Genomic DNA, 14,567 nt, shown 5'->3' on the forward strand with positions numbered 1-14,567 from the left:
TTGTTTTATTATTTTTGACCAAATTTGAGACCCCCCCTCTCATTGGTAATTGGGGGGGGGGGGGGGTCGAGCCCCCCCGGCCCCCCCCGTATTTCGCACCATTAAACTTTATGTTGATTTGATTTTATTTGTATTAGTATTATTTAGCTGCTATTGTGAAGCGTCTTTCAGCATTTGGAAAAGCACTATATAAATTTGATGTATTTATATTATTATTATTATTATTATAATGTTCACTTATTAATGGTCAGAAAGATATAATTTCCATATATATAATGTTCAGAAAAATATAATGTTCAGATAGCCTATACATTATGTTCAGCATAATGTTTAGTTATATCTAATCTTCATCTATATAATGTATAGATATACAGTTCATCTAAATGTGTGTTGAGTGCGTAGATAGGTGGTGTATGTATGTGTGGTTGAGTGTGTGTGTGTGTGTGTGTGTGTGTGTGTGCGTGTGTGTGTTGGTGTCTGATATCAGGACGCTAGCGGAGGAAGATCATAAGAAATATGAACTCAAGACACACTAACGCTGGTCAGGGCACACACACACACACACACACACACACACACAAACACAGCAGTGTAAAATGCTCATCAAGTCAAATGTATTTATAAAGCACATGTTTATAAAGTGCACCCTCTCTGAATGCTCAAAAATGTGGTTATGTTTTTGTTATGCCCCACTTTTTGGTAAGTCGCTTGGGACAATAGCACAATATTTGGCTTTTCCATGTGTTTTTATGATTAATAATTACTGTTTCTGATAATTTTGTGTTGAAATGCTGTAATAAAATAGAGACTTGAGAAGATCCGGCGGAACTTGTCATAATCACATCAAGATCCCATCATCGTCAACAAGGATGATGGCATACCAAGTGGCGCTTGCGTTCTTCGTAGCAGACAAATTCAACGCATTGGATGTCAAAAACTGCCATGCTTGATTGTAGCGACCAAATCATTTTTAACTGTAATTTACATATGCAAGTCCTTCCGTGTGAACACTTGCTATATATTATTTATAAGTATAAATTATATAAATTAGAAATTCCAAAACCTTCCTCCTTGAACTGAACTCCAGCGCATTCAGTAGCCTAATCGTCTTGTGTGGATTTCCTGTAAACACGGACCTGCCGGTAATGCTTTATTTAAAAAGTAATTTTAAATAAGCTCCGGGTTTAACTAAGTTGATGGTGCCTCGTTTTATGTGTAGGGACCCTAGTCATGGTACTGCAGAGGTTTGGTGCTATTTTTAGCAATATTAGGGGTTCAAAAATGCCGATTTGGAAGCGAAACTCACTGCCCCAAGCCAATAACATGTAATCCAAACATTGCGCCGGGCAAACTCTAATACTTGATTTTCAATGAAAAAGGTATCTGGAGGGCTTATTTGATTGGTTTCCATGCCAAAACAAAGACCCCGGGGTTCAATTTTATGCCGGAATTACACTTTAACGGCCATTCAAGTGTTTTTGTCTCAGCGCCCGATACCATCCCAGGACCGCACACTAGGGGGCGGTGCCGCGCCGGTTGAGAAACCACTTTAGAGCCACAGGAACAGAGAGACGACTTGGAAATTGCGGTTTTTGATGGTCGTGTTTTTCTTTTTTCAAATATCCCAAGGAAATTATTTCAAAGTATTTTATTATTGAGCAGGATGGATTTGAACATTAATTTGGGTGGCTGGTACTGGTAGAAAGTTAACGTCCCACTCTGACGTACATTATATTGAAAAGTGTTCCTTAGATTGTGTCTACCCATTACTTGGGGAGGGGGTGATACATGTTAGGAAAACTTGCTGACCAAATGTTCACAAAAACTAAAAAGACCTGGTAAAGTTGAGTAAAAATAAAATGGTATTGTGAGTGAGTGAGTGTATATTAAATAATATACAATTATATCATTAAGGCTTGATGGAGTCACCCAGCACTACTTCATTTTGTTATTTTCATACACAGCACTGTTTTGAAGTATCACACTATTTCCAATAAACCCTTTTATAAGGGGAACCTGAAGTGCAAAAGTTGCTCTTTCGAACTCGTCGTCTTTTCCTTCTCCCCCGTGTGAAGGACTCTGATGCAGCCGTTGGGAGGAGCTGGAACACCTGGTCCTGCTTCTACAGCCTCCGTCTGGAGGGAGGCCCTATTAAAGAATGCCCATTAAAGAATCTTTAATAGGGCCATGGGCCACGCCCCCACTCCTCCAGCATCGTGTGGGTGATGGAGGCCACGCCCCCACTCCTCCAGCACCGTGTGGGTGATGGAGGCCACGCCCCCACTCCTCCAGCACCGTGTGGGTGATGGAGGCCACGCCCCCACTCCTCCAGCGCCGTGTGGGTGATGGAGGCCAGGCCCCCACTCCTCCAGCACCGTGTCGGGGTGATGGAGGCCACGCCCCCACTCCTCCAGCACCGTGTCGGGGTGATGGAGGCCACGCCCCCACTCCTCCAGCACTGTGTTAGGGTGATGGAGGCGTTCTCTGCATGTGCTATTGATGGTGTAAGAGGATTTTGAGATGTAAGAGGATTTTAAGATGCTAACTTTCAGTAGATTCAAAGTAGGATTGCAGAGATGGATTTTTTATTTGTTTGTTGGTTTTATTTATTTGTTATATATTTTTCTTATATTTTTTAAGCGGTATGCCCACTGTGCTTAGCCAACAATAGGCCCATGGTTTTGTAGCGAAGCATTATCCATGCTGTGGCATGTCCTTTCCACTAGATGGCAATGACAATTTAAAACCTTAAAAAAGATCCGGGGCTTTTGAAGTGAGATTCGGGGCTTCATTCACGAAAGCCACCCCCATGCTCCGTGCCTGCTCCATTCCATATTATATGCATGTCGTGTTCCAATACCCGTACTTCCATGAGTATACTTAAAGGAAGTATACTATCCGCACTGTCTACTACGTTAGTTTTTCAGATGTTAGTTCTGTTCCAAATCGAGTACTCCGTGGTGCACTAACCGGAAATTACGATCACGACTGCCGCCGTGGCTCCTCCCCCGCAATAAACATCCCGCTTTGAACGGTGAACCCTGGTACCCACAGGGCAAGAGGAAGAGACGCAGACCGAGAACCACCTGAAGAAGAACCACAGAACAGGAAATGAAGAAAGAAGGTCTGTCCTGGCCTCAACTGGAGCGGAGGGCCCAAGACAGGAGAGGATGGAGGGGTTTTGTCGACGGCCTATGTTCCTTTGGGAACTTAAAGGCCTAAGTACGTAAGTAAGTTTGAACGGTGAACTCTTTACGCCTAGCAGCTATAAAAAGCTATAAAAACTATAAAAACTACAAAATGCGCCGACTTTGGCGCTGCCTGGCTCCGCCTCTTCCGCTACGTAGCTAAGATGGCTGCCGTTGAGTACGGGGAGTGTCCTTCGATCCACACTTCACGATTAGCCCGTTTTGAGTACGGCATCCGGGTCCTTGAAGTATACTTCTTTTCGCCGGATCTGAATTGGAATGTACTGCGTACTCAAATTTTGGCTAGTAAGTACGGACAGTATGGGGATTGGAACACGGCACCGTAGGCATAATTAATTAATTGGGTATGGACTAAATGATTGTTATGAGTGTGATACATGATGCATTTATAGCTAACTTAAACGGTATCTGCAATTCAATCAATCCAAGAGGAGCATTGAGTATCTAAACTAGACTGGCCCTGAGCTGGAGACTCTGGGAATCTGTGTCCTCCTGGGCCCAGTTTCCCGAAAGCATTGTTAGCCTAACGCCTCGTTTCCACATACGTACATTATCGTATGCGATCCAACCGTCTCCGAACGAAAGTCCATTCATTCCTATGTGATTCTCCGTAATGTCCGTTTTTCCTCCGAGACTCCTCCCCTCAGTAAAATTTCTGTCCGGTATGTCCGTAATATACGTTACAAAAATATAACTTTCGCCGTCGTTTTACGGAGATACCGTATGAAAGTTTCTATGTTTTTCACAAAACATGGCAGGCCGAACTCCTCGCCGATCTCTTTCCAAGCCTGGTAGGTTTTGTTTTTATCTCCGTATATGTCGATCCTCATGTTCCAAAGTACCAGTCTCCTAAAAACGGCCATTATCATACGTTCCCCAATCTTTTTGGCTGGCATAAATAAATTCATGTCCGTACGTAAAACACTAGTGACCCCTTCCGTAAATTTACGGAAGCACGGATACGAAAAACATACGCATGTGGAAACGAGGCGTAAGTGGTGATTGTAGACAGACATAACGATTGTCTCGTTATTCAATAGGTAGCTATCTTGATTACATTGTTAAGGCATATTTTAAAATATTTCAATTTCCAGAATAACAATTCAAGTAATTAGAGAAAACAACAAAAGCATTGGAGCTTTTTCATGCAGAAGTTGGTCACTTCTGCTGGACAATGCCCGCTATCTCTCTCAACAGCTTCTCCTTGTTGTTTAATACGTTTTCACCGGCCTTCTTCATCAGATCCTCAATCATCTCAGGGCTGTAAGCTCCCTGGAATGTGCGATACTTGTCTCTGTAAGCCTCCAACTCGCTTCCTGAACACATCACACAACATTTGACTTGGTGAATTGTACACGCTGGGTTCAATATGTTTAGTGTCTGTTTACTGTATTATAACCTACCACAGTTTGCAACGTTGAATAAGGGTATGTGGATCACAGTGGGGGCTTTCTTCAGCCCCTTGAACACGTAGAAATCTTTGTCCGTTTTTGTGTAGTTGATCGCTGGGAAGGAGATGTCCAATTTCTTACACTCTTTAGCTGTTTCCGTCAAAGTCTGTGAAATGAAAAGATATACAATTAATATTTTTTAAAAAAAAAAGCTTAACATAAGAGCAAGCCATTTCATCTATAAGAAACAAAGATTTTGATATGGATGTTTTACAGCATTAAACTAATATGTTACTATTTCTTCTTCAATGTTCTGCATTAATATTTCAACAGAAAACCCCAAAAATGCAGTGGGTTGAAACCTTACAAGCAAAATATTTGTTATCCACTGATCTTATCTTTACATAGAGAGGTTGTCTGTTCAACCAATATTTGAACAGACAAATATTTCACTTCCTCACCGTCAAAGTGAATTGCCTAATTGGTGGGTCACTCCGTTTGATTTACTTGCATTGAGCGGGTAAAAAACAGACGGATCTTAATGTTATGATGTTCAAAGATTATATATTACAAAACGTTGCAATCAAAGAGTTAACATTTTTTGCATGTGGAGAATTTAAGCAAGCAAGTTTGTTTTATCTTCTCCATCCCCTCTGCTATTTTTTTACCGGGGAATTGAATGTTCCTCAGGTATGGACTTCTTACCTCCATTGGATTTCCTGCACTAAAGTCAAAGGAGATGATCAGATCTATTTCTCGCTCAGCTCTCAGTGCACTCATGTAGGGAGAATTCTCCAGCAAACCGGCGTCCTCAAAGTGAGTGGTTTTCCTCTTCAGAAGCCTTTGGCCAAGATCTGAAGCTTAAGTCAAATCAAGAAATACGTTAAGCCATGTCTAAAATACATGAAATAACTTTTGTCAATAGGGAATGAAAATACGGTTCGCTGCATTGATTTCAGAGAACACAACATAAAATCTACAGGCCTACCGTTCATCTTATGGAGGAAATTATAATTGGCTCCCCAAGCATAGATTGACTTCAGCATCCATTCGACAAATTCCGAGATGTAAAACCTAGCTTTGAAAATCAAAGTAATTGAATATTGAGGTTATTGCCGGTAAATACAATTCATTGGAATTGTTTGAATGAGGCTTACAACAAAAAAATACTGAACACAGTAGATTTGTACCATTCTTCAAGTCTGGAAACCAGCTGAAGAAAGATTTGCAAATGTCCAATTGGAGTCCAAGTGCCAATTGCTTCCTGGACTTCAGATCTGTTTTGACCCACTCATCTTTGTTGATCCTCAAATCTCTACCGCTCTCCATCTTCTTCCCTACAGTATTTATAAAATAATGAGAATCATATAATGCAACAAATTATTACATTTTTTGATTTTCATTTTATTATTCATTCAACTAAAACATGTATTGATCTTGTGACCAAATGCTAATGTGAGACTCAGACCACTGTGGCTCACTAATTGTACTTAGTTCAGTAATTGTCAAGAACTTAAAAATATGAGTCAGTTGTAAGGTGAAGTCACTTGCAGAAGGTACCTTTGAGAAGGTCATTCAAATCATCCACCAAATGAGTCTCGTCCTCTCCTCTGATGATGTTATTGTAAAGTTTTAACGCCTGGAGAATTAACCTTGGCCCATCATGGCTCTGCAACTCCTCTCCTAGGGAAAGGTCAACATTGTATTGATGATACAAATATTATATATATTAAAGTGTACCCTTCATAAACTATAATACACCAGGGTGTCCGCGGAGGTCTTAAAAGTCTTAAAAAGTCTTAAATTAATTTTTCTAAATTTAAGGCCTTAAAAAGTCTTAAATTCGTCAAAAATGTCGTATGCTGGTCTTAAATTTATAACTCAGAGGTCTTAAATTTGTCGGGGCAGGGTTATTTAATTTTTTTTTTTTCTCGTACTTTTCGGGAAGGAGTTGTACGAGAGGCTACTTTCTTGCTAGCTGCATATATAAACGGATGTCTGCGCGCTTGCTAGCTAGTCTGCAACAATGGGTAAATGCAAGTTCAACGTCAGTTGGCTGGAAGACGTCCGTTTCCGAGGTTGGCTAGCGTCCGTTGCCAACCCAGAACAGGCCAGATGCATTCCGTGCAAAAGTAGCCTACATTCAAGCTCGGCACCATGGGGATTAAGGCTGTTGTCAGCCATATGCAGAGCCAAAAACATAAAACCTCTGCCAGGAGCCACACACAGACCCCAGCCAATTCTACGTTTTGCATCTCTGCCCCGGCGCCACCGCCGCAGACGGTCCGCGCCGCTAGCACTGACCTGAGGGTAGCATTTGGTGCGACACCAACACTGAAAGCGGAGGTGTTGTGGATTCTAAACAGTCACAGTGGTCAAGCACCAGTCCTACAACTCGAATGAGGGGATAGGAGATCTCTTCGGTTTGATGTTCCCTGACTCTCAAATCGCGAGCACCTTTACTGCTGGAAGGGACAAAACGGCGTATATAACTCGCCTCGGACCAGCGCCTTTCATCCGAAACGAGCTAATCTGCAGCGTCAACAAGGCTGATTTTGTTTTGATATTTGAGACGTTGAACCACGCCACTAAAAGCAAGCAACTTGACGTGCACGTCCGATATTGGGTCGGAGATCGAGTGCATTCCCGGTACTTGGGCTCGCAATTCATGGGGCCCCACATATATGGGGGTAAAAGGGTTGATGATACATAATATTTTTTAGACAATATGCAGAATCTTTTCACTTGCGAATTAACACGGTCGGCTATTTTTGCCGGCACGCCACCCTAGCCATATTATGGGCAACCGTGTTCCCCTTGGCTGTGATTTGAAATTTGAATTCCTCGTAGGAGTTCATAATAATACATTGCTCGCCTTGGATGAAATACACCGCTCTTGCGTGATTTATTTTGCATAAGGGTGAGTCAAATGACGCGAGAAACGCCCCTTTTATGTGAACGCGCATTGAACCTAAAGCGGAAAAACCTGGTTCAACTAATTTAATCTAAAGTGAGCGTTGTGGTACCATTTAACTGTGATTGCGAGTTGCGGCTCTGTCGATCCAGGTTTTCCCAAGAAAGCCTGGGTATGTTCAACGAGGTTCGTGGTATACCCCCCAGGTCTTACTGAAGGCATTTATTCAATGGTGAAAATATTATTAATCAGTGGCGTAAATATCGACGGTGCAACCGGTGCAGCTGCCCGGGGGCCCAGACGCTGTCACCCCCCTCTCAACAACTCAAAACTTGGGTGCACCATAAATACGTGCTGGTGCACCAAAATAAAAAATTTAGGCGCACCAGTGCACCCAAGGAAAAAGTTAGTCTGGAGCCCTGGAGTATCACTTTATGTTCAATAAACAGACAAATAGTAAACTTGAATGAGTCTCATTGAGTGACACACATGCTATGCTTGGGTTGTAATACAGCGGGATCCCACCCACCATCGCGGGTTTAAGGTCTTAAATTTCATTCAAGGTGGTATTAAAAAGGTCTTAAAAAGTCTTAAATTTGACTTGCTGAAACCTGCAGATACCCTGTACACAACCCTTGATAAGAAGAGGAGAGTATCAACACTGGAGTATTGTACAAAAATATAATCTGCTAATTTTTGATGATTTGTTAATTTCCTATGTTTAAGATAAAATGATGTTGCCCATCCTCCCTTAAATAAGCGTCTGATCAGTGAGACATGAGTCAGTGAGAGGTGACTCATTTTAGAGGGACTCCAATCAAAGCCCTACATAGAATTTATCCAGCACGTAAATCAGACTCCACATCTCCAACACGACTATAGAGCTTGTATATCGTGACATATTGTATTTGTATTGTACTTATATTTTTGCATCTCTGCCGATCTCTAAATCTAGCCTGAAGCTAACTATGGTGTTGTGAATGGTCCCTGATTAATATATAAACAAATAAATTGGATAAAGTGAGGGAGAAGAAGAATAACTAGGACTGCAAGCCTATGCACCGCATATCCTAGGGTCTGCCATATTCAAACAAATCAAGTGTGTAGTCATTACTCCTAGAGGCCATTATGCCTATGTCAATGTTCTTATGCCTACGCCAATTTGCCTATAGGCAAATTGGTGCATTGCGCTTATGAGGGATTACCCTTTGGTTCAGATTCAGAAGAAGATTTTTGAATTTCATTATAAAATGTCCCTGTACAGAAAATTCTAACCTGACAACATCATCGGTCTATAGGCTATTTATAGGCTGTAGGTGATATCAATACGGATTGATAGTAGCCAAACCGTACAATAACAATAGGTATCAACAGATGCACTGTATACTGTGGAGAACTAGGAAAACCTCAGCACCCCCAAAAGGGCTGAGTACGGACAGCGAAGGCTTACATCTAGAATACATTTGGGAACGGTGATAGATAATCATTTTGTCAGGTGTGTGGAACTCATCCCACACAGAAATCAGACTCCACATCTCATACCAGTTTTAAATGCCTATAGGGCTTGTACATCATGACCAATTTGTATATTTTGCATCTCTGCACAGGGAACACAGAAGAAAACTAGCCTGAAGTTAATACGGGTGCATAGGTCCTGATAAATAAATCATAACCAAATGAATAAATCAATAGATAAAGAATTAGGATTAGAAAAAGTAGTAGGCTAATGCTTACTTTTGACACTGTCGTTCAACTTCTTCAAAAGTTCTTCATTATAGGCATTGCTGGCACCTGCGACACATACAGAGAAAAATGAATTGATGGGTGGAGGGATGGATGGATGGATTGATAGATAGGTGGATGGATTGATGAATGGATAGATTACCTTTAAGTGGGTGAGCTGGTAGCTTCTCATTTACTTTGTGAAGGGTCTTCACAAAGACATCCACTTCCTCAAAATCAGAATCCTTCAAGTCCTTGTGCCAATCAAAAAAGGAGTGGCATAAAGCTGAAGTGACTGTGTGAATCTCTTTGTTTTGGTCTATGCTGTTCTTCCCTTTGAAGTTGAGTTTCAACGTGGAGCCATCCAAACCCATCTTTCCTGTATACAATAGGAAACAGTGAGAAAACCAATTCAAATGAACAATATCAGCAAAGCTATGATTGTTCATTATTATTAATTTGTATATAAATGTCACCTTCAAGCAGTTCATTTGCGGTCTGAAGCAGAGGAGCATGGTCACAGCCGGTGTACTGGCAGAGCTGAAGGTCTACCATAGTAGAAAGAAGCTGAACCCCATTGTGGTCCTTTAATGTCTTCATGTTTTCCCCAACTAAAGACAACATATGTTAGTACATACTGATTGCTTGTTACAAAACAGCATGTTAGCTATGGTGATATAAGGTGATATACTTTATGGCATACCTTTAAGCCATTCCTTCAATGTCGTCAGAATGACCTCCACGTCAGCAAGAGCACTTCCACAAAGACCTAGGAAAAGGCAGACTGTTAGAATAACAATGAAGTTGAAGGTAGCAACGGCAGTTTGTAGTTGTTGTCTTCACATACCTTGAAGATATGTCATGTCCATCTCAGGTTTTGGCGTTGTCAGAACGCCCTTGTTGAAGATACTTCCAAAACTGGAGGTTTCCACAAAGGCTCCAGCTAGAGTGTACCCCACCTCATGGGGGGTTAGCTCAAAGAAGGTTTCTGTGCAGTAAAACACGAAATTCGTGTTGATTTGTTAAATGGTTTGAATGAAGGTTAACGTTGAATATCGACCTAATTACGATGTCTGAAATAGTTGACGTGTCAGAGAAGGCGGAAGGCTGTGAGAAGCGCCAAACGCAAGTAGCTTTGTGGGCGGTTCTATGTCGTACAGGCTTCGCCTTTTAAGGCTATCGCTATTCGGTTTTCCCTAGGCGTGAGCCGTAGCACTGCAACAATTGTAATCCCCGCCCACCAACAGCGTGGGCCTCAATCACATCCGCAGAAGATCCTGTAGCATACTGAAGTAAATAAATAGATATTATGGACTCGAAGACGATCCGCATCTACAAGACATGTAACACGGGTTACATCTTGCCGTACGACGGCCATGAGGTGTGCAAGGGCTGCCTTGGGCATAAACATGCCGTCTTGGCGCTCTCGCCGCTCTGTCTGTGTCGCGACAAGTTGATATTTTGACGGCATGTTTGCAGTCTCCGATGAGACGAATGCATGACCACATGAATTTCAAACTTCAAATGGCTCAGTTTATGGCCAAATAATATGGCCTAATTCACGCATGGAATAGCGTTTTCTTTTTTCGTCCCAAATCAATTTCGGCAAAGAAAACTTAGCACACATATGATATGCGGTAACTGTGATTCTATTTAATGATACGCAATACATTAACAAACATCGTTTCTTATCAGTATTGTATGCATTATCGTTATCGACTTGTGTTCCTAATATGCATGTGTCCCCCTGTTAATATACATTGCCATGGACTGTATAATGTGTTGCGTGTTTAGTTTGCGTGTGTTTAAACAGACACACAAGCGCACCCGCATTCATTCATTATTTTACACAAACACACGCGTGCGCCCGCATTCATTCATTCTTTTTAACACTCACTCACGGTAAAACAATGTTTTCTAACGATAAAATACTCATCAATCCTAAAAGTTATGGGCTTGTACACGATGTCTGTGTCAAGAAAATATGTGTTTGCTGTATGGTGTTTGCAGACGCATTGATTTAAAAGTACAACTTATTACCGCTGTATCCGCTGTTCTTTCCCAAATCATTTACCAAGGATGTGTGGCTAGGTAGATGAGAGAAGCAAAGTGTATGCGCGAGGTGCACAGGCAACATTATGCATGCACCCTTAAAATAGCATCTGAACAACGCGCCACTGACTTCAAACCAGGTATTTCCTGGTTTGTGGCAGAATTGTTTCCTGAAACTGCAAAATAGCACGAGGGAACGTTTGCGCCAGAACACGCCTCCTCCTTTCGCCAAAGCGCCCCTTAGGGCGCAAGATTATTCCCTTATTTACCGACGCATGGCGGTGGAGGGAAAGAACGCTCTGCGCCAGTTGCAAATTAGCAACAACGCATGCGACAGTGTAGAAAGTCAATTGCGCTGGATGCAAGATAGGGCCCTTCAACTTCAACCCACTGACTTACATTTTAAGAAAAAAAGCCGAAAAAGAATAACAGTTTAAAAAGTTGAAAGAGTTGCCTTGAGATAGCCATCATGTCGTTAAAGAGCTGGACGTTTTGATAGTTAAATGGTTTCTGTATAGCTGAAAGAATGCAGGAGCAGTTAACTGCCCAAAAAACATCCAAACGGAATAAAGAAAACTTAAAGGGAACATATTATACCATCAGGTGTGAGTGTGATCAGCCTTACAAGCCGTTTTGAAAATCTGCCCCATATGACATCACTAGTGGGCGTGTCCATCTAGATCTGTGTTGGATAGATGAGCAACGTTTACTTCAGTCCACTGGGTAGGCTGTTAGACTGCTCTATCCAGCAGAGATCTAGGTGGACACGCCCACTAGTGATGTCATATGGGGCAGATTTTTTAAACGGCTTGTAAGGCTAATCACACTCCCACCTGGTTGTATAATATGTCCCCTTTAAGAAGAACAGTAATGTGCTTGGCGTAGCAACCACACCAATAATTTGGTATTGGTATCGGATATTTGGAAACCTCGTGATAGTCTCAATTCCATTACTGGATATTTACAAAACCAATTCCCAAATAGAAATGTATTGACCGCACTGGTATTTCATAGTTACCGCGTAGCAGATGTTCGTATTTACAATCCTGGTCGATGACTGTATAGATGGGATATGGATCTTGGTCATGGCACGTTTGGTAGTTGGAGAGGGTCGATTCGTCTATCTGAGGAGAAATATGGATCCAAATAAATGATTTCCCAAGATAGAAGTATGCTATAGAAATATACTTTGGAATTATATTTTGATTATTGTTTTCCTACTTTCTTGACAATCGTAGTCACTAACAGTGCAGCCCAGACATCTGTCAGTGAGAAATTGTCATTTGTTTGATGATATTTTTTCAGTTTCCAAACTTTGTCCTTCAGGCTGACACTGCTGTGCCCAAGTCTTTCCGCAACAACCTTTATCTGCTTCATGTCTGATGACCAATTAGCCTTTTCATAAAGAGAAGCCATGCACCTGTAAGGAAGCAGAATACCTTAATTTGAAAGCTGCTGTAGGTCAGAGTCAAAAGTGTAAAAGAAAGAAAGCAGAGAAGTACATGAAGAGAGCAATATACCAGAGAAGAGATGCCCTCATTGGTCAAAAGTGAGCCGGCAGTAGTCTCAAAATGGAAATGGTCCCATACAGAGGCAGGCGCAGTTAACCAGAACAGATATAATCACAGAGAATTTAATTATAGCTGACAAGTTACCAAAATAATATAATAATAAACATGCTTGCCTACAGCATGTTTAAAGGGGACCTATCATACCACCAGGTGTGAGTGTGATTAGCCATTACAAGCCGTTTTCAAAATGTGCAGCATTAAGTACCCAGAAATGTCACAGTCTGGCTCTGTCCTTGAGTTGCCATTCTCCACCAGAGGTCAAAACTCTTCCCCTGCTATACAGATCCTGCTTCCATCTGCTAACTGCAATCACTTCATTCCCCACACCTTCCTTGTCCATCTTCCCCCCAGAACCTCAACCTCTTTCCCTCATCAGCCAATCCCCATTTTTTGCTGTTGCTGTTAATAGAAAAAAGAAGAACTCCTTGTTTTCCGTAGTATCGGGTGGCATGCCTACCATGTTGATCCAGAGACACCACTCATGTAGAGGGCAGCGTCCAGAAGCCCCTGTTCCCCCATCTTGGACAGGGAGCCCAGCATCCCAACCATGGCTCGCTCTCCCCCTCCAGAGCCAAGTATAGCGATGTTGGGTACCTTACTCTACATGGACAAAGCAGGCTCACTGAGTTACTACACTCATGACAGTATAGACTTAAGACAGTTCTGCACCACACTCACCAAAGAACAAGGAATGTTGTTCTTCACCAGCCATTTCTGAACAGAAAGCTTTCTAACAGAACGGTACATATTTTCCCCTTCACTGAGCGAATGCCCGATCCTGTTTTAGATCAGATGCAAGATAATATATACTTTATTAATCCTAAAGACATGACATGGATTCAAAAGTCTAAAACAATAAGCCATGTAACTCAATAAAAAGAAACACAGGGCGAACAGTGACATACTTTAATGCATTGGAATTAAAAATGTATATCAACCTGACTTGTGCCATCTGGAAATCCTCTTTGGAGAAGGTTTACTAAAAAGAAATGGATGAAGAATTAAAGAAGTTGCAATCTTTTCTAGTTCTATTGCCTGTGCCAAATTTTTTCTTACATACCCAGGAAACTGCTGATCCTACTGCTTCTCCACCGGTCTGATTCACTGCAAGATTATCAGTTGACTTCTTCTGCATGTTTTATATGTTTCAGAGCAGGGAGTGGCATTCCTGGGAAATCCAGAGTCTTCCCCCAATCCCTGATCTAACCCACCACCAGATTGTGATCTGTTGACAGTTCCGCCCCTCTCTTCACCCGAGTGTCCAAAACATGCGTCCTCAGATCGGATGACACAATCATGAAATCAATCATCGATCTTCGGCCTAGGGAACTCTGGTTCCAGGTACACTTATGAGCATCCTTGTGTTCAAACGTGGTGTTTGTTAAAGACAATCCATGACTCGCACAGAAGTCTAACAACAGACGACCGCTCTGGTCTAGATCAGGGAGACCGTTCCTCCGCACCACGCCCCACCAGGTGTCTCCATCGTTGCCCACGTTGGCGTTGAAGTCTGTACTACGGAGTCCCCTACTGGAGCCCCATACAGGACTCCATGCAGGGTCCCCAAGAAGGCCGAATACTCTGAACTGCCGTTCGGTGCATACGCACAAAGAACAGTCAGAGTTTGACCCCCCACAACCCTTAGGCGGATGAAAATGAAAGGATGTCTAATGATTGATTGTTGTATTGTTTAGAATCAGAGAATTAC

At 42.1% G+C, this 14,567-nt stretch overlaps 1 protein-coding gene across 2 annotated transcripts; it reads right to left on the reverse strand.

The window, feature by feature from the left end:
• Positions 1–1,633: 1,633 nt before the first annotated feature.
• On the reverse strand, positions 1,634–13,960 carry LOC115536277 (cytosolic phospholipase A2 gamma). 2 transcript variants are annotated; one of them, XM_030348063.1, is made up of 17 exons: positions 13,920–13,960; positions 13,798–13,838; positions 13,538–13,637; positions 13,317–13,459; positions 12,510–12,708; positions 12,307–12,412; positions 10,084–10,224; positions 9,940–10,005; positions 9,713–9,847; positions 9,400–9,615; positions 9,249–9,305; positions 6,161–6,283; positions 5,791–5,937; positions 5,589–5,678; positions 5,306–5,454; positions 4,613–4,766; positions 1,634–4,525 (listed from the first exon to the last, which is right to left on the reverse strand). In XM_030348063.1, the coding sequence occupies exons 2-17, from the start codon at positions 13,809–13,811 to the stop codon at positions 4,368–4,370; spliced, it is 1,998 nt and encodes a 665-aa protein (XP_030203923.1). In that variant the 5' UTR covers positions 13,812–13,838; positions 13,920–13,960; the 3' UTR covers positions 1,634–4,367. The 2 variants fall into 2 exon arrangements, with proteins under 2 accessions (XP_030203923.1, XP_030203922.1); XM_030348062.1 differs by having other exon boundaries at positions 5,306–5,460.
• Positions 13,961–14,567: the final 607 nt, after the last annotated feature.

This window comes from Gadus morhua, chromosome 22 (genome assembly GCF_902167405.1).
Source record: "Gadus morhua chromosome 22, gadMor3.0, whole genome shotgun sequence".
NCBI classification, from domain to species: Eukaryota; Metazoa; Chordata; class Actinopteri; order Gadiformes; family Gadidae; genus Gadus; species Gadus morhua.